This window comes from Oreochromis aureus, linkage group 1 (genome assembly GCF_013358895.1).
Source record: "Oreochromis aureus strain Israel breed Guangdong linkage group 1, ZZ_aureus, whole genome shotgun sequence".
Taxonomy (NCBI): domain Eukaryota; kingdom Metazoa; phylum Chordata; class Actinopteri; order Cichliformes; family Cichlidae; genus Oreochromis; species Oreochromis aureus.
The window spans coordinates 4827437-4852110 of record NC_052942.1 but is presented as its reverse complement, the minus strand read 5'-3'; the positions used below and the strand labels follow the sequence as shown (position 1 = coordinate 4852110).

The 24674-nt window shown below is 40.3% G+C and overlaps 1 protein-coding gene across 3 annotated transcripts in view; it reads right to left on the bottom strand.

The window, feature by feature from the left end:
- adamts17 (ADAM metallopeptidase with thrombospondin type 1 motif, 17) overlaps nucleotides 1-24674 on the bottom strand; it is a 244039-nt gene that overhangs the window by 82048 nt on the left and 137317 nt on the right. For all 3 annotated transcript variants that reach the window (XM_039598209.1, XM_039598238.1, XM_039598269.1), the window contains exons 8-10: nucleotides 19707-19812; nucleotides 5288-5428; nucleotides 4790-4940 (exon numbers count right to left, since the gene is read on the bottom strand). In XM_039598209.1, the coding sequence (XP_039454143.1) occupies nucleotides 4790-4940; nucleotides 5288-5428; nucleotides 19707-19812 (398 nt within the window). The remainder of the gene's footprint in view (nucleotides 1-4789; nucleotides 4941-5287; nucleotides 5429-19706; nucleotides 19813-24674) is intronic.

Genomic DNA, 24674 nt, shown 5'->3' with positions numbered 1-24674 from the left:
ACTTGAATTGACCAGAAAAAGATGTTTCTTTTCACCACTGTAGCCTAGCTGTCAAACAATCAGATCTCTGTTGAGCAAAGCGTTCATTTAAACTTAACTGCTAATGACTTTATAAATTTCTTCACAAACAAAACGTTAACCATCATCATAACCATCTCACAGACATATCATTGCCAACCGCTACTTTCAGTAGAGCTGATTTATTTAGACTCTTTTTCTCCAAATGATCTCTGTCAGTTAAGTTTAGATCACTGTGTCTCCTAGCATCTCTATTAGTACCTCCATTCCTACAAGACTGTTCAAAGAAGTCCTATCATTAATTAACGGTTTGGTATTAATTATGATTAATCTATCTCTATTAATAGCCTATATACCACAGACTTTTATGGTGGCAGTAATTAAACCACTAATTTAAAAAAAATCATCAAGATAACTCACCCATCACCGGGGTGAGGTTACTGAAGTAGTTACACAAATCCTTGGTGGCCGTGTCCCTTGGGTGAATGAGGTTCACCCTGAGTTCCTAAAGGCTCTGGATGTTAAACGGCTGATCTGTGAAGGTCCCTCTGGATTGGCAGTCTTAGGTGGTGGTTCCCCTGGTTAAGAAGTGGGACCAGAGGGTGTGCACCAACTATAGGGGAATTGCACTTGTCAGCCTCCCTAGGAAGGTCTATGCCAGGATGCTGGAAAGGAGGTTTTTGTCCTGGTCATGGAAAACTGGACCAGTCTAAACGTGTTTTGAGGACTTGGATAAGGTGCTTCGGGAATTTCTAGGCATAGTCAAGCGGCAGAATGCTTCCACATGGGTGGTTTCAAAATCTTGTCTCTGCGTTTTTGCAGATGATGTGATTGTCTTGGCTTCATCAGGTGGTGACCTCCAGGTCACACTGGAGTGGTTCACAGCCGAGTGTGAAGCAACATGAATGAGAATAAGCACCTCTAAATTTGAGGCCATGGTCCTCTGTTACAAAAGGGTGGAGTATTCACTTCAGGTCAGGGACGTCTTGCTGCCTCAAGCGGAAGAGTTTAAGAATGTAGGGGACTTCATGAGTGAGGGGAGAGGGAAGCGAGACATTGACATATGGTTTGGTGCTTAGCCTGCAATGATCTGGACGCTGTATATGTCCAATGTGGTGAAGAGATAACTCAGTGTAAAAGTGAAGCTCTCGATTTGCTGGTCGATCCATGTCCCTACAGAGATTGCAGATACAAGTGGTGGAAATTAGCTTTCTCCGAAAGGTGGCTGGCCTCTCGCCTAGAGGTAGGGTGAGGAGTTCAGGCATTCGGGGTTCAGAGTAAAGCAGCTACTCCTCCACACCAAAAGGAGACAGTTGAGGTAGTACGGGTATGATGAGGATACCTCCTGTTCCTGGGCACCTCTTGGGTGAGGTGTTCCAGGCATGTCCCACTGGAAGGAGTCCCCAGGGAAGTACCAGGACACGTTGAAGAGATTATATCTCTCGGTTGACCTGGGAACACCTCTGTGCTCCCCTGGATAAGCCGAGAAGGTGGCTGGGGAGAAGGAGGTATGGGCCTCTCTACTTAGACTGCTGCTCCTGTGAACACGCCCCTGATAAGGGGAAAAAGATGGATGAAAGGATGGATAGATGGATGGATAGAGAGATAAGTATGCTATAGGGATTTAAGGCAAAGCAATGCAGTGGTTTGAATCGGATATATCTAACTGACTCCAATTTGTTCATGTAAATGGGGAGTCTTTTTTACACTCTACAGTTATGAAGTTTGACAAGGTTCTGTACTAGGACCAATGCTGTTTACATTATACCTGCTTCCTTTCGGCAGCATTATTAGGCCTTATGTATTCATAAAGCCAAATGACACATACCAATTAGTTAATCTGCAGGAATGTCTTAATGACACAAAGACATGGATCTTCTCTAATTTTCTGCTTCTAAATTCAGATAAAACTGAGATCAATATACTCGGCCGCAGCTTATGGTATCTAACCAGACTCTTACTCTGGATGGTATGATCTTGACCTCCAGAAACACTGTGAGGAATCTTGGAGACATTTTTGACCAGGACATGTCCTTCAATGTGCATATTAAAAAAAATATACATAACTGCATTCTTGCTTTTGTGCAATATCTCTAAAAAAACAAAACATCCTGTCTCACAGTAATGCTGAAAACCTAGTTCATGCATTTAGTACTTCTAGGTTATCAGGCTGTCCAAAAACCTCACGGATAGAAAAACCAGCGCATATTTCTCCCATATTGTCTTCTTTTCACTAGCTCCCTGTTAAATCCAGAAGCAAATTTACAATCCTTCTTCTGACATACAAGGTTGTGAATAATCAGCCCTCATCTTATCTTAAAGACCTCATAGAACCAACAAAGAACATTGTTCTCAGACTGTGGACTTGTGATTCCTAGTATATTTAAAAGTAGAATGGGAGGCAGAGCCTTTGGCTTTCAGGGCCCTCTTCTGTGGAACCAGCTCCCTGTTTGGCTTTGGGAAACACACCCTCTCTACTTTTAGGGTTGAAACTTTCCTTTTTGAGAAAGCGTATATAGTTAGGGTGGCTCAGGTAACCCTGAATCCTCCTTTTGTTACACAGCAATAGGCTTAGGCTGCTGGAGCTTCCCATGATGCACTGAGTGTTTCTTCTTCACTAACCTCTTTTCACTCACAATGTGCTTATACACCAGTCTGCATTTAGGCACTGGTTATTATTCATCCGTAGCTCTCTATCACAGTGTGTCTCTTGTCACACTTTCTTGTTCTACTGACCCCGAACCAGTCCCAGCAGATGACTGCCAGGCTCAGACCTTCCGTGAGCCTGGTTCTCCTGGTTCTCCTGGACATACAGTTTTCAATGGGAGAAACGTTTCATCACTCGTCTAAGTCTTCAGTCTCAGCTGACTGCAGGTTTCCCCATCCTTATAAGCAGTATCTTTGAACAATGACTGAAACTAGCAGCACTGAATGAACTCAGTTAGTAACTGAGTTACAATATTATAAAAGTAACTAATTACTAGGAAAAGCAACTGTTGCGGTATGTTTAACACAAATGTTTAACCCTCTGGGGTCCAGGGTATAACTGGCAGTTTTTGACTACTTTTGGTTTTACCTCTACATTTCGCTTTTAAAAACTATTCATCTTGCCTTGCGTGGAATCAACCTCACATGTCTGAATTTACAGTTATTTATTCATTTTGACATACTGTATTAACACAATTGATCTAAAATCAGACAAAAAACATCAAATCCGAGTTGAAGAAAGTTATATTTTTTACTGTAACAACCACAAACATGTTTAACGAATCATTTCATAACTTGAAATGCAAATATAAATTGTATATTTTAAAACAAGTTTTGCAAACAACAAAGTTATATTCTGCTATTCACCTAAAAATGCAGCCAAGGCATTTTTAAAATAACCATTTCAGACTATTTACAGAATAAAATAAGATCAAATAAGATGCCACAAAAATGATTTGTGCCACTCCAAAAAATAATTTCTGTCCACAATAAGATAATGGACCAGATCACAAGCCTGATACCTGCGGGGCTGAAAACAGGTGTATAACTCCTTCTGTTTTTCCACCTGGAGACAGCGTTTACACTGCAGTCTGCCTTTGGTGGCTTTTTGGCAGCAACTGTGTAATTCAGCAGTTGCCTCATTGTTCTGACACACACAACAAAACTATCTACTACACTACACACTAACTACACTCCAAACACACTAAACGTCACAAATCTCTAAAATCTCAAAACTCTCTCTCTTTCTCTTTCACTCTCTCGCTGCCGTCACTCCTAAAACTTCCCCCTCTTCCTAAACAACAAATACCTTGTTGCCATATAATTTTTTGATTGGTCAACATGGTAAATTTTTCCACCAATAGGAAAGGGGTGGTTTTTTTTCCTTTTGTTTTTTTTTCTGTTACAAGCAGAGAGTGCTTGGAAGCACTTTCAACACAGTTTTTAACGTTTCTTCCAACAGTAAACATAACGATAGTATTCAGGAAATAACATTGCATATATTTTTTTTATCATGACTCTGGTTTTACGTGGCCTATCAACACAATTTAAAAACTGGTATATAGTTTGAAGTCTGCACTTTTAACACAAAAATGGAGACTCAGGGTTGACTTGGGTTGACTTAGCATCTTGTTGCTATGCCATCTTAAATTGCTCATGTGATTGGTTTCAAGTCTAAAGAAGACAGGTTAAATATATGAGGTGTGATCAAAATGTTGCAGAACTTAATTCATACAGAGCAGAAACATAACTATATTTGGCTGGTATCCTCTTTAGTTTTGTCTTTCTGTACACCTCTGGACCACCTACTGTGCTGCTTCTCTTAGATCACTCCCCAAATCTTCTGTTTTCTCACCTTATGAATCCTCATATGCTGTTCTGCCATGGATCTGAAATTTTCCATAACTTCTATGTCAAACTGAGGATCATCATTGATTATGACAGTTAGTTCTCCTGCTATAACTCATAGACAAAATCGAATTTTTCACTGTAGGAGAATGCCGTATCCAACCACAAAGAAAACTCCCCTGGTTAAATTAATTTAAAAGGATGGTGGCTTGTTACTTTTTCATCCAAAAGCAAAGACAAAACAGGAAGCATGGGACAAGGTGTCCTATTTTTATTATGAGAATAGTCAGAATAGTACTTTCTGAAGAGTTAAAAAAAGCAACCACTAAACTATTTTGCTATTTATGGGAAGATTTCTGAAATTTTAAAATCCCACCTGCTTTAGTAAAAGCTGCCTAATATATCAAATATATACACAGGTGCAATGGGATTGTACCTCCATTTCACTGCAGAAGGTTGCATTGGTTCCAAAAAGGATCTGGCACTGTTCAACCACACTGTAGTGCATGCCGGGCAGCTTGGGGGGCAGCTGGACCTGGTAACGTCTCCTGAGGTCTGTGTGAAGTAGGCAGGTGCTGGTTTTTGATCTGTTTAAAATACCAAAAAGAGACATTGATCAGGTTTGCTAACAATAAACAATTTTACTTCAAAAAATTCTCTTTTTCATTTTCTTTTTATTGTCCCATTCACAAGAGACTTGGCATTTACAGCAGGGATATTTAAACAGTATTAGTTTTTCTTTTGAAAAGAGATATAGGTGGTAATTGATAATATCAACATCCACAATGCATGTTTTTTTGATATTTTCATTGTAACTTGACTTTTTAGACAAGACACTATTCCTTGGCAAAGACTTTAGCTAGCTATGTAAACAATGTAAAACAACAGTAACTCGTAAGCTGAGAAGAGAGACTTTCCAACTTTTGTTTTGTACCTGAGGAAATTCTCCAGGTCATTGCGACTGCAGGACGACCAGGAAAGATCACTGGGATTTCTTCCTTTCACCCACTCACCAGACATTATATGGGAATAGCCAATGCAGGTGGCATGGTCATCATCATGGCTCATTCCCATGCTGAAAAGACAGAATAGTATACATAGAGTAGATTGAAGATGATCCTGGACTTCCCAAACTCCCAATTTTTGTACTTGATCACATAGAATCTGAAGCATTTTCTACACCACAGTCAGCATGTTATGAATCGCATTCAATCCTCAGTTCTCCAAACATCAACGCTGACATCATTAGTCAGGCAAAGATCCTACAGTCCCATAGGTAGAGCTTAAAATAGTCCTTGGCAGAAGATTAGAAAAAAACCCACTCCATTCATAGAACATTATGACCTAACGGGCTTTATCTAGGCTAGACAGTAAGCCAATGATACACTTGCATTAATAAATATTATAAATTATTGCTCCATCAAAGTCCAGATCAAAATGTCTGGACACAAATATGCTGAAACACTTTCAAAATGACAAAAGCCACCAACTTACAACATGTACAATACAAAATTCTCCACAGAACACACTATACAGGACAAAGGTTGTTCCAAATGGGTGTGACACAATAAAACATATGCACAGATTGCAAAGACAACTCTCCTGAGAGCTATATGCATGTAATATGGTCCTGCACACCTCTCAAAGGTTCTGCCAAAGGATATGTGAAGACCTATCCACATGGTTTAATTGCTGTATCCCAACCTCACTCAAGCTGTGCATCTAAGGTGACATAAGTGAATTAGATATTGAAGCACAGAAGATCATTAGTACAATAAAATAATCATTTCTCTGTAGCACTCAGTTGGCACATGTAAACTCAAGTGTTTCAGCCACATATGCAATTAAAGATAGACCTGCAACAGAAATATATCTAGGAGCAGTGGTGTAAATAAAAAATATGACAACAGTAGGCCACATATCCCCCAGTTTTTAAACAAAAAGACTGATAACACAACAACAGCAGCAACATCGATGATGTTATAGTTTAACGTGGAGTCTGTCTACAGACACGCACACACCGTGAAGAGCAATGAGGTTTTCAAAACGGCAACGCTGTTCCTGTAATCGCCATTAAAAGCCTAATTGGGAAAAAGCAAGCAGGAGTCCTTCACCAGACCACCTCAAACAACTCTGACATGAAGGAAAGTGAACTTTGTAGCTACTCTATCCACCACCACTGGTAAAGGTGGCTGGTTGGCCTCTGTGTTCAAGTCCACCTCCCATTGTAATGCTATTCTGTTTGAACGCTGCTACGGCTTCTAACTTCAGGCTTTTGTCACCAACTTTCTTATGACAGTGCTCTGTGCAATTTTGCATCGTCCTCCAAAGTTAAAAAAAAAACTGATTTAAAATTTTGCCAGTGCCACTTATTATCACTTTTTAATTGTTGGGGACTAACATTCATGTATGTTGTGAGTCCAGACCACTCATCAAAGACTTTCTTGACTGTATTTACTCTTAATCTCACTCAGTTGGTTGCTGACCTGACACATAAAAAAGGTCATACATTGGACCTTGTGTGCTCATTTAGATTAAGTGCCGTGATCACTGATATATGTGACACTAGGCTATCTACCAGTGCCTTTTTCTATTGGTGTCCCACAGGTAACTTCCTGTGTTTCCACATGCCTGGTGCATAGGTTAAACCCCTCTGCTGGATCCCAATACTCTGCTGCTTTTAAAGACTTATTGTTATACTTGCTTGTAGACAGTTATGTTGATGTTAATTGCCTTATTACCCTTATTAAGAATACATGCTCTGAAATATTGGACTCTGTTGGCCCTCTGAGGAGTAAGCATCCCTGGCTCAAAGACACAACCCGCTTTCTCAGAGGCGCCTGCAGAATAACAGAGAAAATGGAAAAAGGATAAACCCCACATTTATTTTAAAATCCTTTTGGACACGCCTATCAGAGAGCTGTGAAATCAGCTAAAGCATTTTTTTCTTCCAACTGGTAGCCAAGAATAGCCAGATGCTTTAAGTTCTTGAGTCCTTGAATCCCTCCTCAATCCTTGTCACTCGGACCACATTGTGCTTTCAACTCTGCTGTGTCAAAATTTCTTTGAGTCTTTTTTTATGGACAAGATTTCTGGCCTTTAATTCTCATTTTCTTTTTTTTTCTTTTTTTTTTAACTTTTTATTTTGTGCTTTTCCAAATTAACAGTACACGCAGACGAAAGTCTGAAAAGGAACACAAAAACAAAAAACAAAACAAAAAACAAAAAAACAAACAAACAAAAAAGGGACAAAAAAAAAACAAAAAACAAAAACAAAAACAAAACAAAAAAAAAACTAAAAGTTATAACATACACCTAATCTGTGGGGGAAAGAGAATAAAGAGTAAATATACGCATATATATAAAGATGGGGCCAGGAAAGCCCAAGTTCCGGTCCTCTCACCGGCAGGTCCGGTTCCATCCACAATCATAACCTATTTGAGTGCAAAGTGGGGAATAGAGGGGCCCCATTCTCTCGGGGCTCAGCCATCCGCCTTATGGGGCTGAATAAGTCTTGTAGGCTATCCATTTTGCCCACTGTTTTCGATGTTTGTCAGATTTCAGTCTCAGAGTGTAGGTCATTTTCTCCATTACATATATTTCCTCGATTACATCTGTCCATTCTTCCAATTTTAAAGGGTCACTTTTCAACCAGTTTTTGTTATTACCTTTTGCTTGACAACAACATAATTTTGAACAAGTATTGGTCCTCCTTTCTTACATTTTCCCATAATCCAAAATACATTACTGTGCCTCACACGGCACTTCCCACTTCAGCACTCTCTTCATTGTTACTGCAATACTTTCCCAATATGGTTTGATATGTTTACACTTCCAAAACACATGGGAATGATTGGCGTCCCGGTCTCCACATAATCTCCAGCAATGTTGGGGTATTTTCAGCTGCTTACTTTTAATATGGGGAGTAATAAAGAACCTAATCACATTTTTCCAGCCATATTCTCTCCATCGCCTAGAGCTGGTAGAATTATGCTGTGAGAGACATACGGATCGCCAGTCATCCTCTGACAACTCAAGATGTAATTCAGATTCCCACTTTTGTTTGATATATAATGTTTCATTCCTATTCAAATTTTGCAGACCATTATATAATTTCGTTAAAATTCTTGGTGGAAGTTTTTATATGCGCCTGTTATTATTTCTATTATATGGCTTCCTTCTCTCAAGAGCTTCTTCCTAATTTCTGTATTGTAAAAATGTCTTAATTGAAAGTACCTAAATAAGTCTGATTTTTCCAGTCCAAATTGTTTCTGTAGATTCTCGAAGGATTTGAATGTTTTCCGTCTATTAATGTGCTCATTGCTGTAATTCCTTTATTGACCCATCTTAAGAATGTACTATCCCATTGTCCACTTTGGAATTTTTGAGAGTATGCAGGCCAAATCAGTAGTTTACAGTCTTCTATAATTCTATATTTCTTCACTATAATCCACCAGAGTTTAATAGTGAATTCAGTAATGAGATTTACGTTAAGTAGGCTGTATAGTTTCCTCTCCCAATCTTGCTTGTGGATCACATGATGAGCAATAATTTATCTCTATACACTTCCATTTTGAGGTGTAATCCGGTGAGCACCAGTAAACAATATATCTCAGTTGGGCTGCATAAAAATATTCCTTGAAATTTGGGAGGGCAAGTCCTCCTTTTTCTTTTCTTAATTGGAGTGTTTTAAATCTTATTCTTGGCTTTACCCTTTTCCAAATGAATCTACTAACTAATTTATCCCATCTAACAAATTGTGCATCTGGTATATGGACTGGCAATGAAGTGAATAGATACAGTAGTCGAGGAAGCACACTCATTTTTATTGCCTCTATTCTTGAACTAAGGTCCATGACAAGGGGAGCCCATTTAGTCAAATCTTTTGAATTGTATTACTTATCTTTACATAATTTGCCTCAGTATAGTGTACTTATTTCGCTAGTTAGATAGACACCTAAGTATTTAATCTTATTTGAGTCCCATTTTAATTTATATTCATTTTGAATTGAATCTTTGGGGAAATAATTCACACAAAGCACTTGGGTCTTTAAAATATTTAGTTTATACCCTGAATTTTTGCCAAAATATTTTAATGCTTTAATCAGTTGGGGAAAGGCCGTATCAGGATCCTGTAAATATATAATTATATCATCTGCAAAGAGACCTATTCGTTGTTCAATTTTAGAAACTAAAACCCCTTTTAAGTCTGCACTTTGCCGTATACACTGAGCCAAAGGCTCGATGTACAGATCAAAAAGGGCTGGACTCAGGCAGCAACCCTGCCTGGTTCCTCTGAAGAGCTCAAAACTGTCTGTCAGGTCCCCATTTATTTTAACTCTAGCCAATGGCCTGTAGTACAAGGATTGTATACACTCAATGAAAAGGCTGTTGAAGCCCATTCTTTTCAAGACTGCAAAAAGAAACATCCAAGAAACTCTATCAAAGGCCTTTTCAGCATCTAAGCTCACTAAGACTGTTGGGATTTTCTTTTTATTAACTTCGTTAATTATATGCAATGTGCGTCGTATATTATCTTGTGTTTGTCGCCCCTTAATGAATCCTGTCTGGTCTTCATCCACCAGATCTGGGAGAAACAGCTCTAAGCGTCTTGTGATTATGGATGTAAATAATTTATAGTCCACATTTAAGATGGAGATTGGACGATAAGACTCACAGTATTCCTTGTTTTTATCTTCTTTTGGTATGACTGATATAATGGCTTCTTTCCAGGAGGGTGGAATTTTAGCGTGTTTTAGTGTCCAGTTAAAAGAATTTATCAAAATAGGAGCCAGGTCCTCTTTAAAGGTTTTATACCACTCATTGGGGTATCCATCACTCCCTGGACTTTTGTTAGGTTTCAATCTCCTTATTGCCTTATCCAGTTCTTCTTTAGTGATTGGTTTAGTTAAAAATTCATTTTGAGTTATCCCGATAGAAGGAAGGTCTAACTGATCCAAGTACTCTTCAATTTCTTGTCCGTTTTCCTGATCGGGTTGGTTATACAATGTTTTATAATATTTTTGAAAGGCATTTTTTATCTGTATTGGTTCATATAGTAGTTCCTTAGTGTTTGGATCTCTAATCTTATTAACTGCATTACTTATTTGTATTGATTTTAACCGTTTAGCCAGTATTTTGGTTGCTTTGGAGCCAGACTCATAAAATGTTTGTTTTGTGAATCTCAGTTTCTTCTCTATTTCCTCCATAGACAGATCATTTAGTTGTTTTCTTACATCTTTAATTCTTTCAGCCAAGTCAGCAGTCAAGTCTGTATGCTGTTTTTTTTCTAAATCTCTTAATTGTTGTTCTAATTTGAATTGTGTGAGCTTTTTCATTTTTTTGATATGGGTAGTCCTTGATATCAGATACCCTCGAGTTACTACTTTAACAGTATCCCAAATTATTGTTGGATCCATCTGTTCATCCTTGTTGTCAGCAATACAGAGTTGTAATTCTTTTTTAATCTCTTGTACCACAGATTCATTGTTAAGAATACCAGTATTTAATTTCCACAATGATTTCTTATTCTGATTATTTAAGTGAATAGTCAAGTGTATGGCGTTGTGGTCTGACAGATCAGCTGTACCGATACTACATTCTATGACTCTATATTTATCGCTTCTGTTTATCAAAAAAAGTCTATCCTTGAGTGTACCTTATGGGCCACTGAGTAATGTGTATAGTCTTTCTCCAGAGGGTGTAATTCTCTCCATACATCGCAAAGATCTACTTCTTTTATAAGTAAATTAAGAGCCTTAGATTTCTTATTTTTGCGTCTTTTTTTAAGCTTGTAGTATCTTTAGTATGATTTAATACACAGTTCCAGTCGCCCCACATATCAGAGTCCCTTCACTAAAACTAATAATTTTTTCTGATAATTTTTGATAGAATTTTGGGTTGCCCTCTGGAGGGGCATACACATTTATCAGGGATACCACATTATTACTAATCCTTCCTTTAACAGCGACATATCTACCATCCTTATCACAGATTACCTCTAACATTTCAAAATCAACCGTATTAGAAATTAAAGTTATAACTCCTCTTCGTCTGCTATTCTTACATGAGCTGTAAAAAGATATTTACATAGCCAAACTTTTTAAATTTTCATGTTCTTCTTTCGACATATGAGTTTCTTGAATGAATATAATCTGCGCCTTGTGTCGTTTCAATTTAGATAACAATCTACTCCTTTTAACCGGATTCCCCAGACCGTTGATATTGATCGAGATAATGTTTATTTTACCTACACCACTCATGACTTGTGCAATATGCAGTAACCATCCCCAGAGAGTTGAAAAACAAAAACAATATTACTACACATAAAACAAAAAGTGATCAAGAACTTGTGACTCCCAATCAGTTGGAGAGGGCAATCTCCCCCCGTGACCCCGTTGGTAGGTCTAGGGTACAAACCTCCATAAAGGGAGGGCCCTATAGAAAGTTTGAAAACTGAAAATATTGTTCCCATCTTATAGTCCAACGTATTTACCTCCATCCGGTGCTGCTTCTCCCGTGGTTTGAATTAATGAGGCAGCTCTATGGTATTCTAATCAGTTACAGGGGAAAGATGTCCCCTGAACTACTCAACATTTCTCTGATATTCCTTCAGCTTTTTTTTAGCTCTCTGCCCCGGGGAAGTAGTTTGCTCTCGACTGGAAATTGGGACCCGTTTCCACTCTCGACACCTTCTAATTAACGCGTCTTCTTCCTCAGATTCCGCCGGGATCTGTACATCGTATCCTCGCCTCTGCAACTCCAAAGCCGCATCTCGTGCACTGCTGTAGTATCTGGCTCCGTCCGCCGCCAATGAATCCGCATGCTCGTGAAGGGGTTTGGAAGCGCACACCCGCGTCCTTTAGTATCCGTTTAACTTCTCTGTATTGTTTGCGCTTTTGGACAATGTCTGGTGCATAGTCATGATCAAAATAAATCATCTTGCCTTTCACCTGAATTTCCTTCTTCTTCAAACTTCTCAAGTATAAGTTCTTTCGTTGTAAATTCCTGGAAATTAATAAGAATCGGGCGTGGGAGTTCTCCAGGCGCGCTTTCCGTGTGGGAATACGATGGGCCGCTGGATCTTGAGTTCCAGCCCGTCTGGGATAAGTATTTCGTGCTGTAGTAACTCCGAGACAAAGTCTTGGACGGATCTCCCCTCGGCGCCTTCCTCCACTCAAAACATGCGTATGTTATTTCTGCGGGATCTGGACTCTAAATCCGCCAGCTTGTTCTGAATTAACTTCTGTGCTGTCAAGCTTTGGATGAGCGCTTCAGTTAACTCCAATGTCATGTCTTCTATATTTCCCACTCGATCCTCAGCTTCCCCCATTCTCTCCGACAGAGTTTTTATGTCTTCTTTAATTTTGTCAAGTTTTCCGCCCAGCTCCTGCTGTAGCGTGTTAATATCTTGTCTCAGCCTTTCGTTATCTTGTTTCATTTCTGTTTTCATTAATTCGATAGCTTTTAGTAGCTCGCCAGCTGAGTCACTAATTATACTGTCAGGGCTCGTGCAAGCTTGTCCTGTTGCATTGTTAGTATTTGTTTTTGCGGAGGAAGTGGCTTTGTCCTGTCCCCTTGGCATTTTGGCTTCCTTCTGCCTTATTCCTCACCTACTACTTTTGTCTTGCTCAATGAAGTTGTCTGTTGACGAGTTTTCGGTGTTATCTATCCTGATTGTAGGGAGCAGCCACCATACACGTCCTCTCACTACGCCATGACACCCGGAAGTCTATCTAATTCTCATTTTCTACTTCTACCATGGATTCCTCTGTTTCGCCCTTGTGCTCAGCTGTCTTTTGGTCTGAGCCACTCACATTCTCCTCTCTGTCTCAGGTAGTTAACCAGCTATGTCCTGCAAAATGCATACCTAACAGTATCCCTGCTCACTTTAACCTCTGAACCCCTTAATCCTAAAGAATTTGCAATAACTTGCATTTTTACTATTATATTTTTCATCATTTAATTTCCCAAATTTTCACAAAATTCTGATTTGTGGATTTGTTTCAGAATATCACATTGTTGTTTTTACGAAGATCACAATTTCAAATTCAAAAAACCCAAATTTAACATGGAATGAATTTTTTCTTTTATAATTTTAAGTTTTTACAAAATACTGTGTAGTATTTATACTGTAAAATTAGTTCCATTTTAAAACAAAAATACATATTTACATTTACTGCATTGGACAAAGGGGAAAACAGATTAAAAGAACTGTAAGAATTCTTTAATCATAATTTAAGAACTGTGTCAATGTGACTGATACAAAAAGTATCCACATAACTACAGAACACAAAGCATAATGGAAAACCAGTGCAGTGTGTTGAATCCTCTTCACCCAAAAGCTTATCCTACAGCAGTACACATGAAATATATATTGATGTGCAAGAGTCAGAGTCTTAGAAGTTATGACTGTTGAATGTCCTCTGTTTCACAGTTAATCTGTGCACAGACAGAGGAACAAACAAAGAGCAACAGAGGAAAGAATGTGTGCTGAAATGTGAAAAGCTTCACTTGGGCAAAGTTACTGTGTTTCCAATCAAAGCTGTGACGTACATTTGCAAATTCAAGCCAACAACCAAGTCTATACTACTGGCACAGACTCAGAAACTAATAAAGTACAAGTGCAAACTTTGTTTCTGAAGTGAAATGAAAGTAATACAAAATTACATTTCAGGATTTAAACATATCCTCTTCCACTTCAAAAGATGCCTTCAGATCGGAGGGAATAGATCATGTCTACCAGCTGTATAATTTTAGTGTTCACATAGATGAAGCTGATCCACATATATGTCACTAAAATAGTAATTTTAAAGTGATTTTCAGTCCTGTTTATTTTTTACTATGTTTTTTTTTTTTTTTTTTTTACATTATAATCATCACCTAAAGAACTCTTGAGAATATCGCAGTATAGGTTTCGAAGGTCAGTATAGTTTAGGTTAACCTTTTGGCTTTGTTGTGGTTTGGGTTTTTGACATGAAATAACTATTGTGATCTATTTTATTTGGATCTTTCTATTGGATATGATCAGTAATAAGCATGGTGCATTAAAACATCCATACAGTACCTGTCTGTTCAAAGTTTATATTAACATCATAGTGCTTTGACACCTTTGTGACACACACACACACACACACACACACTAGCTTTGTGACACACAAGAAAATTCTCTTTAGTGTGTCTGGATGAATCATGAATCAGTGTGTGCACTTATGTAACACCATCGCCCTGTTGTGCATGTTCATAGACTGCAATGAGGTACAGTTTGTGCCAGCTCATTATTTTTCCCGGCCCCCAAAGCTGGAAGAGAGCTGCTTACTGAAAACAGTAATGACTTCTGTGGTACTCAGAACAGCCACAGAGCTTCTTTAAGCTTTTATACATGATTCGCAGATGAATGTGGTGTCAGCTTTCTGTCACTGTGCTGTCAAGTCAGTTCATGTGCATGTGTATAGTTACAGCAGGATGATTATTTTAGTTTAAAAGAACCAATACCCGAGCCGAATTGTCAGAATGCTTGAATCACAGCCCGACGAGCTGGTGTGGCAATAATCTTCCACTCCAGCTAATTATTCAATCAACAACCCAGACAGAGTTTTAATTCATTTGATGAATTAAAACTAAAAATGACAGCCTCAACACAGAATTTTATCTATATTAGACTCAAATGGCTTCTCTCAAAATGTAAAAGAACCCACCCATAACTTTAATCTTACTGTAGATCTTGTTCTGACATATGACACAGAAACTGAACATTTAATAGTATTTCCTGAAAAGCATCTTTTGTCAGATCATTTCCTAATTTCCTTTAAATTTACAATAATGGATTACACAGCATCAGGGAATAGATTTCATCACAGTAGACAGTAGTCTTTCATTTAGTGCTGTAATTATTTTTCAGGATAAAATTCATCCACTCTTATCTTCTTTAATGGCTTGTGTCTACACAGTATAGAGCAGCAGTATGAACTCTACTCCCACATAGGCCAATCATCTCATTGACAATTTTACATCTTCACTGTGTCGACTCTAGATTCTGTAACTCCTCCAAAAAAGAAAGCCTCAAATCAGAAGTAGTTAATTTCCTTGCGTAACATTCAAACACGCACCTTAAAGCAGATAACTGTAGCCATGCTGACGGAAAGAAGAAATGTTACTTCAGTCATTTAGAAGATCATGCTTTAACCTGGAAAGTCAGTTGGCTGCTATATAAAAAAAATAGGCCATCCTAGAACATCCTCCTATTCATCAGTGATTGGAGAAAATAAGAACCCTGGATTTGTCTTCAGCACTGTAGCCACACTGACAAAAAAGTCAGAGCTCTGTTGAGCCAACCATTCCTTTAAAGTCAACTCATGATAGCTTCATTAATTTCTTCAGAAATAAAATTTTAACCATTAGGGAAAAAAAATTACTCATAACAATCCTATAGATGCAATGTTACAACTACTTTAAATTGATATTTATTAAGACTCTTTTTCTCCAATAGATCTTTCTGAGTTAACGTCAGTAATTACTTCCTCCAAACTATCAGCGTGTTTTTTTAGATCCCATTCCTACGAGACTCCTGAAATAAATCCCACCATTAATTGATACCATCCATCCATCTATCCATTTTCTTCCACTTCTCCAGGGTCCACCCTTCCTCCTAGCTACCTCCTGTAGCTTATTCGTCCCGCTGAGGAGTTCCCAGGCCAACCAAGAAATATCTCTTCAGCATCCTGGGTCTTCCCCAGGGCCTATTCCCAGTGGGACATGCTTGGAACACCTTATCCAGTTGGCACAAAGGAAGCATTCTTTTAGATGCCTCGACTCGCTCCTTTTGATGTGGAGGAGTAGAGGCTCTACTCTGCAACCCTCCCAGATGGCTGACGTACTCACCCTATCTCTAATGCTGGGCTTACACTGTGCGATTTTTGGCCCATTTTGAGCCGATTTTTGAGTCGTGTGACCGTTTTGGTGATCAGCCCGAGGTTGGCCTTCATCGTGCGTCGTGCATTGTGTAGTATACGTGGGGTAACGAGAAGCGATTAACACCTCACGACCAGCTCCCGATCATCAATTGCTTGGTCGGGAGGATTTCAAACCTGTTTGAAATCCTCACGACCGTCGTGAGGGTGTCACTGCAGCCGCTCACGCTGCGCACGCGGAAACACATAAATGTCGGTGAAAAAGATGGGGCAGCACAGCAGTGCAGCATGTGATCTGGACACAAGCGATGGAGGCACTTGTAGAACTTTGGAAAGCTCATCCGAGCCTTTTCAATGTGGCCTCACAAAATTATCACGACCACAACAACCGTGAAAATAGTTGGATTTACATTGCTGCTCAATCACAGCTGCCTGATCAATGTTTTTCATTAGCAATTTAGCAAAGTTGATGGTGGTGGTGTGCGTGTCAGTGTGAGTGAAAGACAGAAAGGGAGAGCGAGCGACAGATTTTCTGTTATAACCTTCATTTTATGTACGTACAGTGTGAGCACTCAGGTCGCATCAGAGCATCGGGCCGTATAGTGTGAGACCCTGCATCGTGACCTGCGAACTTCTAACCCCTGCCAGTCAATCGTGCAGTTTGAGCAGAAGCTGAATAACGCGACTGAAAAAATCGCACAGTGTATGCCCAGCTTAAGGGAGAGGCCAGACACCCTTCAGAGAAAGCTCATTTCCACCTTTTGTACACACATTCTCTTTCGAGCCCTACCCAAAGCTTGTGACCATAGGTGAGAGTAGGGACGTAGATCGACCAGTAAATCGAAAGCTTCGCTTTTACACTGAGCTCTTTTTTCACAACAACAGACAGTTATAGCATTCGCATCATTGCAGCCGCAGCACCAATTCGTCTGTCGATCTCTCGCTCCCTCTCCCCTCACTTGTGAACAAGACCCCTAGATTCTTTAACTCCTTCACTTGGGGCAGCAACTTGTCCCTGTCCCGGAGTGGGCACTCCACCCTTTTCCAGCTGTGGAGTTTGGCTTCAGACGTGGAGCTGCTGATTCTCATTCCTGCTGCAAACCACTCCAGTGGGCCACCACGTGATGAAGCCAACAGAACTACGTTGTTTGTGAAAGGCAGAGACGAGACTAAAAATTACGAACAGAATCAGTGACCAAGGGCAGCATTGGCAGAGTCCAACACCCACCGGAAAGAAGTCCAACTTGCAGCTCTTGCAATGTTTGTATATGAACCAAATAGCTTGCTCTGGCCACCTTGCTGTGTAGGGTGAGTCAGCCCACATTGGGATGTCTAGTCTGCGTCTCCAGGGCTCATGGGTGCACGTAGGCCAATTGGATGGGGTGGGGCACCCAGTTGAGGACACGACCATTGCTGGGTGTGGGAGAAATTGAAGAGTAGAACTCTACACTTCCCACATACAGGGAGTGCAGAATTATTAGGCAAGTTGTATTTTTGAGGAATAATTTTATCATTGAACAACAACCATGTTCTCAATGAACCCAAAAAACTCATTAATATCAAAGCTGAATGTTTTTGGAAGTAGTTTTTAGTTTGTTTTTAGTTTTAGCTATTTTAGGGGGATATCTGTGTGTGCAGGTGACTATTACTGTGCATAATTATTAGGCAACTTAACAAAAACAAATATATACCCATTTCAATTATTTATTTTACCAGTGAAACCAATATAACATCTCCACATTCACAAATATACATTTCTGACATTCAAAAACAAAACAAAAACAAATCAGCGACCAATATAGCCACCTTTCTTTGCAAGGACACTCAAAAGCCTGCCATCCATGGATTCTGTCAGTGTTTTGATCTGTTCACCATCAACATTATGCGTGCAGCAGCAACCACAGCCTCCCAGACACTGTTCAGAGAGGTGTACTGTTTTCCCTCCTTGTAAATCTCACATTTGATGATGGACCACAGGTTCTCAATGGGGTTCAGATCAGGTGAACAAGGAGGCCATGTCATTAGTTTTTCTTCTTTTATACCCTTTCTTGCCAGCCACGCTGTGGAGTACTTGGACGCGTGTGATGGAGCATTGTCCTGCATGAAAATCATGTTTTTCTTGAAGGATGCAGACTTCTTCCTGTACCACTGCTTGAAGAAGGTGTCTTCCAGAAACTGGCAGTAGGACTGGGAGTTGAGCTTGACTCCATCCTCAACCCGAAAAGGCCCCACAAGCTCATCTTTGATGATACCAGCCCAAACCAGTACTCCACCTCCACCTTGCTGGCGTCTGAGTCGGACTGGAGCTCTCTGCCCTTTACCAATCCAGCCACGGGCCCATCCATCTGGCCCATCAAGACTCACTCTCATTTCATCAGTCCATAAAACCTTAGAAAAATCAGTCTTGAGCTATTTCTTGGCCCAGTCTTGACGTTTCAGCTTGTGTGTCTTGTTCAGTGGTGGTCGCCTTTCTACCTTTCTTACCTTGGCCATGTCTCTGAGTATTGCACACCTTGTGCTTTTGGGCACTCCAGTGATGTTGCAGCTCTGAAATATGGCCAAACTGGTGGCAAGTGGCATCTTGGCAGCTGCACGCTTGACTTTTCTCAGTTCATGGGCAGTTATTTTGCGCCTTGGTTTTTCCACACGCTTCTTGCGACCCTGTTGACTATTTTGAATGAAACGCTTGATTGTTCGATGATCACGCTTCAGAAGCTTTGCAATTTTAAGACTGCTGCATCCCTCTGCAAGATATCTCACTATTTTTGACTTTTCTGAGCCTGTCAAGTCCTTCTTTTGACCCATTTTGCCAAAGGAAAGGAAGTTGCCTAATAATTATGCACACCTGATATAGGGTGTTGATGTCATTAGACCACACCCCTTCTCATTACAGAGATGCACATCACCTAATATGCTTAATTGGTAGTAGGCTTTCGAGCCTATACAGCTTGGAGTAAGACAACATGCATGAAGAGGATGATGTGGACAAAATACTCATTTGCCTAATAATTCTGCACTCCCTGTACTGTAGCTTGAAAATATGCATTGTGCATGATTTTAATTGTTATGCATACATTTAACAATTGTGGCTGAAATGGTAGAGTTGGTTTCCTATTTAGTGAAAAGACGGTGGATTAATTCCCAGCTCTTACAGTCCCTGTGTATCTTATGTGTATCTTGGGCAAGATATTAAACCTAGACTTTCCCCCAATGCATCCACTGGAGCGTGAGTATGTAGGAGAGTGTTAGGTAAAAGACCTTAGGTATGATAAAGAGATACAGAAAGAGATGAGGGGCATCAAACTTGATACTTGTATAGAAAAGTGCTATAGAAGTGCAATAGAAGTATTAATCCATTTATGATTTACAGCATTTTTAAAAGATAATGCAGGATATTAACAGGATATATTGATTACAATACAATTGCTTAAAACTTGAACCTACTTGTGTCCCAACTCATGAGCAATAGTGAAAGCCAAATTGAGACCATTGTCCTCAGCTAACACACACTTCTTCTTCGTACTGCAGACACCACCCAGATAAGCAATACCTGTAATACAGTTAGGTAAAATGACAATGAGTTTTATAAGTTACACTTATGATTGTGTTTTAATGTTTGACAGTGTTTGAGCAGTTAGTATAGTTAGTATAACAGTTAGTATAATGAAGTTTAAAAGCTTAAAAAGTTTAAAAGGTCGTAAAGCAGTGTTTTACCTAAAACAGCTTACTGTGGATCAGTTTTTCTGTCTCGTCAGTTCAGTAGATTAGTAAAAGGTGAATTTGTACCTATTCATTTAATGCAACACAGCAATCTGTGTTAGACATGTCTGTCACAGGTCCCTGTTTAATTGATGCCATAGCATGCTCATATTCATTCACCGTGACACATTCAGAATTCAAAGACAAAAATATTCAGAACGCACTACAAATCTAAGACTACAAGATGTGAAAAGTATAAAGATGTGTCATATTCCCTGACTGCCGAAATTGGTTACATGGATATAGAATAACAGGGCGTTACTCATTTCACAGCATTGTCTTTGTCTATACAATGGCTTGCAAAAGTATTCGGCCCCCTTGAACTTTTCCACATTTTGTCACATTACAGCCACAAACATGAATCAATGTCATTGGAATTCCAGGTGAAAGACCAATACAAAGTGGTGTACACGTGAGAAGTGGAACGAAAATCATACATAATTCCAAACATTTTTTACAAATAAATAACTGAATAGTGGGGTGTGCGTAATTATTCAGCCCCCTGAGTCAATACTTTGTGGAAACACCTTTTGCTGCAATTACAGCTGCCAGTCTTTTAGGGTCTGTCTCTACCAGCTTTGCACATCTACAGACTGAAATCCTTGCCCATTCTTCTTTGCAAAACAGCTCCAGCTCAGTCAGATTAGATGGGCAGCGTTTGTGAACAGCAGTTTTCAGATCTTGCCACAGATTCTCGATTGGCTTTAGATCTGGACTTTGACTGGGCCATTCTAACACATGGATATGTTTTGTTTTAAACCATTCCATTGTTGCCCTGACTTTATGTTTAGGGTCGTTTATGTTTATCTTAGCCACTGTATATGTGGCTAAGATAAGATAAGATAAACCTTTATTAGTCCCATATGTGGGAAATTTGTTTTGGTCACGGCAGAGAGTGGACAGTACAAAGTTAAGAGCACCAAAAATTAAGAAAAAAACTATAGAATAGAATAAGATAAAATAGAATAACATACTATACAAAATAGAATAAAATACTATGTTGCCTCAGAAAAATTGCACTTGGTAATATTGCACATCAGGGAGAATGGACGAAGGCTACCATGTTGTATTGGATGTGTGTGTGTGTCTGTCTGCATGTCTGTGGTCATCTGCAAAGTCTTTGTTGTGGAGTCTCACAGCAGTTGGGGGGAAAGACCTGTGGAATCTCTCCGTCTCACATCATGGGTGCTGTAGCCTGTCACTGAAGGAGCTGCTCAGTGCTGTCAGAGTCTCCTGCATGGGGTGGGAGATATTGTTCAACAGGGATGACAGCTTAGCCACCATTCTCCTGTCACTCACCACCTCCACTGGGTCCAGAGGGCATCCTAGAACAGAGCTGGCCCTCCGAATCAGCCTGTTCAGTGTCTTCCTGTCCCCAGCAGACCACACTGTAAAAGATGGCTGAGACCACCACAGAGTCATAGAAGGTCTTCAGGAGTTTGCCCTCCACTCCAAAAAAGCAAAACAGCCTGCTCTGCCCTTTTCTGTAGAGAGCATCTGAATTGTGACTCCAGTCCAGTTTATTTTTCAGATGAACACCAAGGTACCTGTAGCTATCCAAGGCTTCATGTCCATGCCTTGGATGTTCAGTGGTTGCAGTGGAGGATGTTTGTGCCTGCAAAAGTCTACCACCAGCTCCTTGGTTTTTCCTAGTGTTGAACATGATGCTCCCAGTGCTCCCAGTGGTCTCCTGGTGAGAGAACAATGTAGGAGGTGAATGATGGCATCATCCAGTCCAGTGCCAGGATGGTAGGCAAGGTGAAGTGGGTCCAGTGATGAGCTCACCAGGGGCTGAAGCTGAACCAGGACAAGCAGCTCCAGGGTCTTCATCAGGTGGGATGTCAGAGCCACCGGCCTGTAGCTGTAGAGCTCCTACAGCTACAGGCCGGTGTCCAAGCCTGCAGAGGTCCTTGGGACGTGCGGTCTTTTGCACTGGTAACACAAAAGGTTTTTCAGAGCTGTGGAACTCTTCATAGCCTTCAGACTGAAGTTGAAGATGTGCTCAAGGACCCCACACAGTTGATTTGCGCAGGACCTGACAACCCTTGAGCTGATGGTATCTGGACCCGGTGCCTTATTGACTCCTTAGTTCCCTCCTAACCTGGATGGCTGAGAGAGACAGGCTGGAGCCATATGTTGGATGTGTACTGGATGCTGTGGTTGGGGGTGGGGAGTAGTGAGTAGGTTGAGTGGAGGAGATGTGAAGTGTCTGAGGTGTCAGAGGTGGAACAGCAGCAGTTGGAGTTGGTGTGTCTGCAGCCGATGTTGAAGACTGCATCCTTACTTGCCTTACTTTCCTAACCTGTTGGTTTGATTCAAAGCTGGTTTTCCATCTTCTGCCTTTAGCTGTCCTTCCCATACCCGATCAGTCTTTTCAGCTCTCTCTGCACCCTTTTCAGCTCCTCCTTGTCTCCAGATTTAAAGGCTCTCAACTTCTGCTTGAAGACAGCTTTTATTTCTGGGGTAATCCAAGGTTTGTTGTTGGACAAGCACTGCACGGTCCTGGAGGGTACGGTGTTATCCACACAGAAGTTAACGTAGCCCGTAACGCAGGTCACGTGTTTTTGGCCCTCCTGATCCCCTGGTGGTATGTGTCCTCTATTGATGGGAAGGCTGCTCCTGTGATGTACTGTGCAGTTTTTAAATCATATGCTGGAGAACCTTACTTTCCTAAATAATGCAGTTTTGAAAAATTTTGCAAACATTTAAAATTTAAAATGATTAAATCACTGTATACACATTACTTTTGTCAGTAAAGTCTACCAGCAACCTAATAGTAATGCACATAAGGCCAAAAAATGAAGAACCCAAACATTTTGCTTACAATGCTTAATAGGCAGATTTCGTTGAAATTGGTGAATGGGACAAAGTCCTCATTAGCTGGGCAGATTCCCTTTGAATCAAATTGAATGATAGGTGTTAGAAAACCTCTGCCATACTGGCCCTACAAAGTCTAATCAGTAAAACACAGCTCGTTGTTGAAGCGACACAGTGAGGTCAGAGGTGTGGCTGATATTTTTTGATGCATCAAAGGTCCATTGAAGTAAACAGTTTTGAAGCTAAAGCCCACAGACAAAGACCTGTGATCCACAGGTCTGTTAAATAAATATATCAGTGATATATTTTGACTGGGGTCTGATCAAACAGTGATGTGATGGCTCACAGACCTGGCGGCACAGTGAGCCAAACAGACTATTCAGGCTTCTGGGCTGACCACACTGTACTTCCCACCAGCAGCTTATCGTGGTTGATAGGAGTCAGCATGAGCACTCTGACTGTTCTGCAGCTATGCAGACCCATATGCAACAAAGTGTTATCCACTTTGTATTTTGGCATCGTTCTATCAGAACCAGCATCAATTTTGGGGCAATTTGAGCTGTAATAGCTTGTCTGTTTGATTGGATCACACAGACCAGCTTTCACTCCACACATACATCAGTGAACCTGGGCTGGCCGTGACCCTGTCAATGGTTCACCATTGTTCCTTCCTCAGACTGTTTGACAGATATATCTATTAACACCCATAAGGGCTGCAGTTTTGAAAATCCCCTTGACCTACTCATCTAGCTATTACAATTTGACCATCGTCAGACTTGCTTAAATCCTCGCTTGATTCATGTATGCTTATTTTTCGTGCTCCTGTTAGCTAGGTCCCTCATAGATCCCACCAACTAACAGGTGCTATGTCGATCAGATATTCATTTTTTTTTCAATTCACCTGTCAGTGGTCTTAATGTAATGCCTTATATCAATATATAATCTATAATCAAACTGGACCATTTTAATTGATTTTATTTTTTAATTTTTAAAATATTACAGAACGGAATAGGACCGGGGGGTAGGAAAGGGAAACACGTAGACAAGAGAAGTTGGGAAGAACCTCAAGAGAAGGAGAGGGAAAGAAAAACAGAGGGGAAGAGAGTCAGGGAGAAAAGACACTAAAAATCTTCTAGATCACCTGTTTGAAAAAAAAGAAAAAAACAAGCAAAAAGAGAACAACACAGTAGGGAACCCACAACAATAACCTAGATAAGCACAAGTAACAATAAATAATAAATACTGAATGCTACTGAGCAGCAGATTAGACCGACAATGCATGATATGCTTAGAGGCAGCAGCCAAGGAAGACAGTGTGTATTTGTGAACACTCGTGTGCACACCTGTATGCACTTGTATTCAAAAGGATTCTCCATGCAAGTGTCCAATAGTAAGTTGGGGGAGCCATAGCCATGTCTTCCAGGACATGAAGCAGCAATGGAGGAGATCCTGAAGAAGACACTGAAAGCTCAAGGCTGTGCCTTCCATTCTATTTTTAAATGTACTAGGAACCAGAAGTGAGCCAGCAGTTAAAGAGCACCTGATGAAGCCAACAGTACCCCATTATCTGCGAAAAACGGAGGCGAGATTCTGAGACCACCCAAGTGGATGCCTTCCGGTCCCCAGCCCCCCTTCTTAAAGACGAGAACAGCACTCTGGATTGGACTAGTCTGCCAATCCAGAGGTACTGTCAATGATTTCCATGCAACATTGCAAATGCATGTCAATGAAGACAGCCCTACAACATCCAGAGGAACTCAGGGCAAACCTCATCTATCCCCGCAGCCTTGCCACCAAGCACCTCTAAGTGCCTCAGTGATCTCACCCCCAGTGATG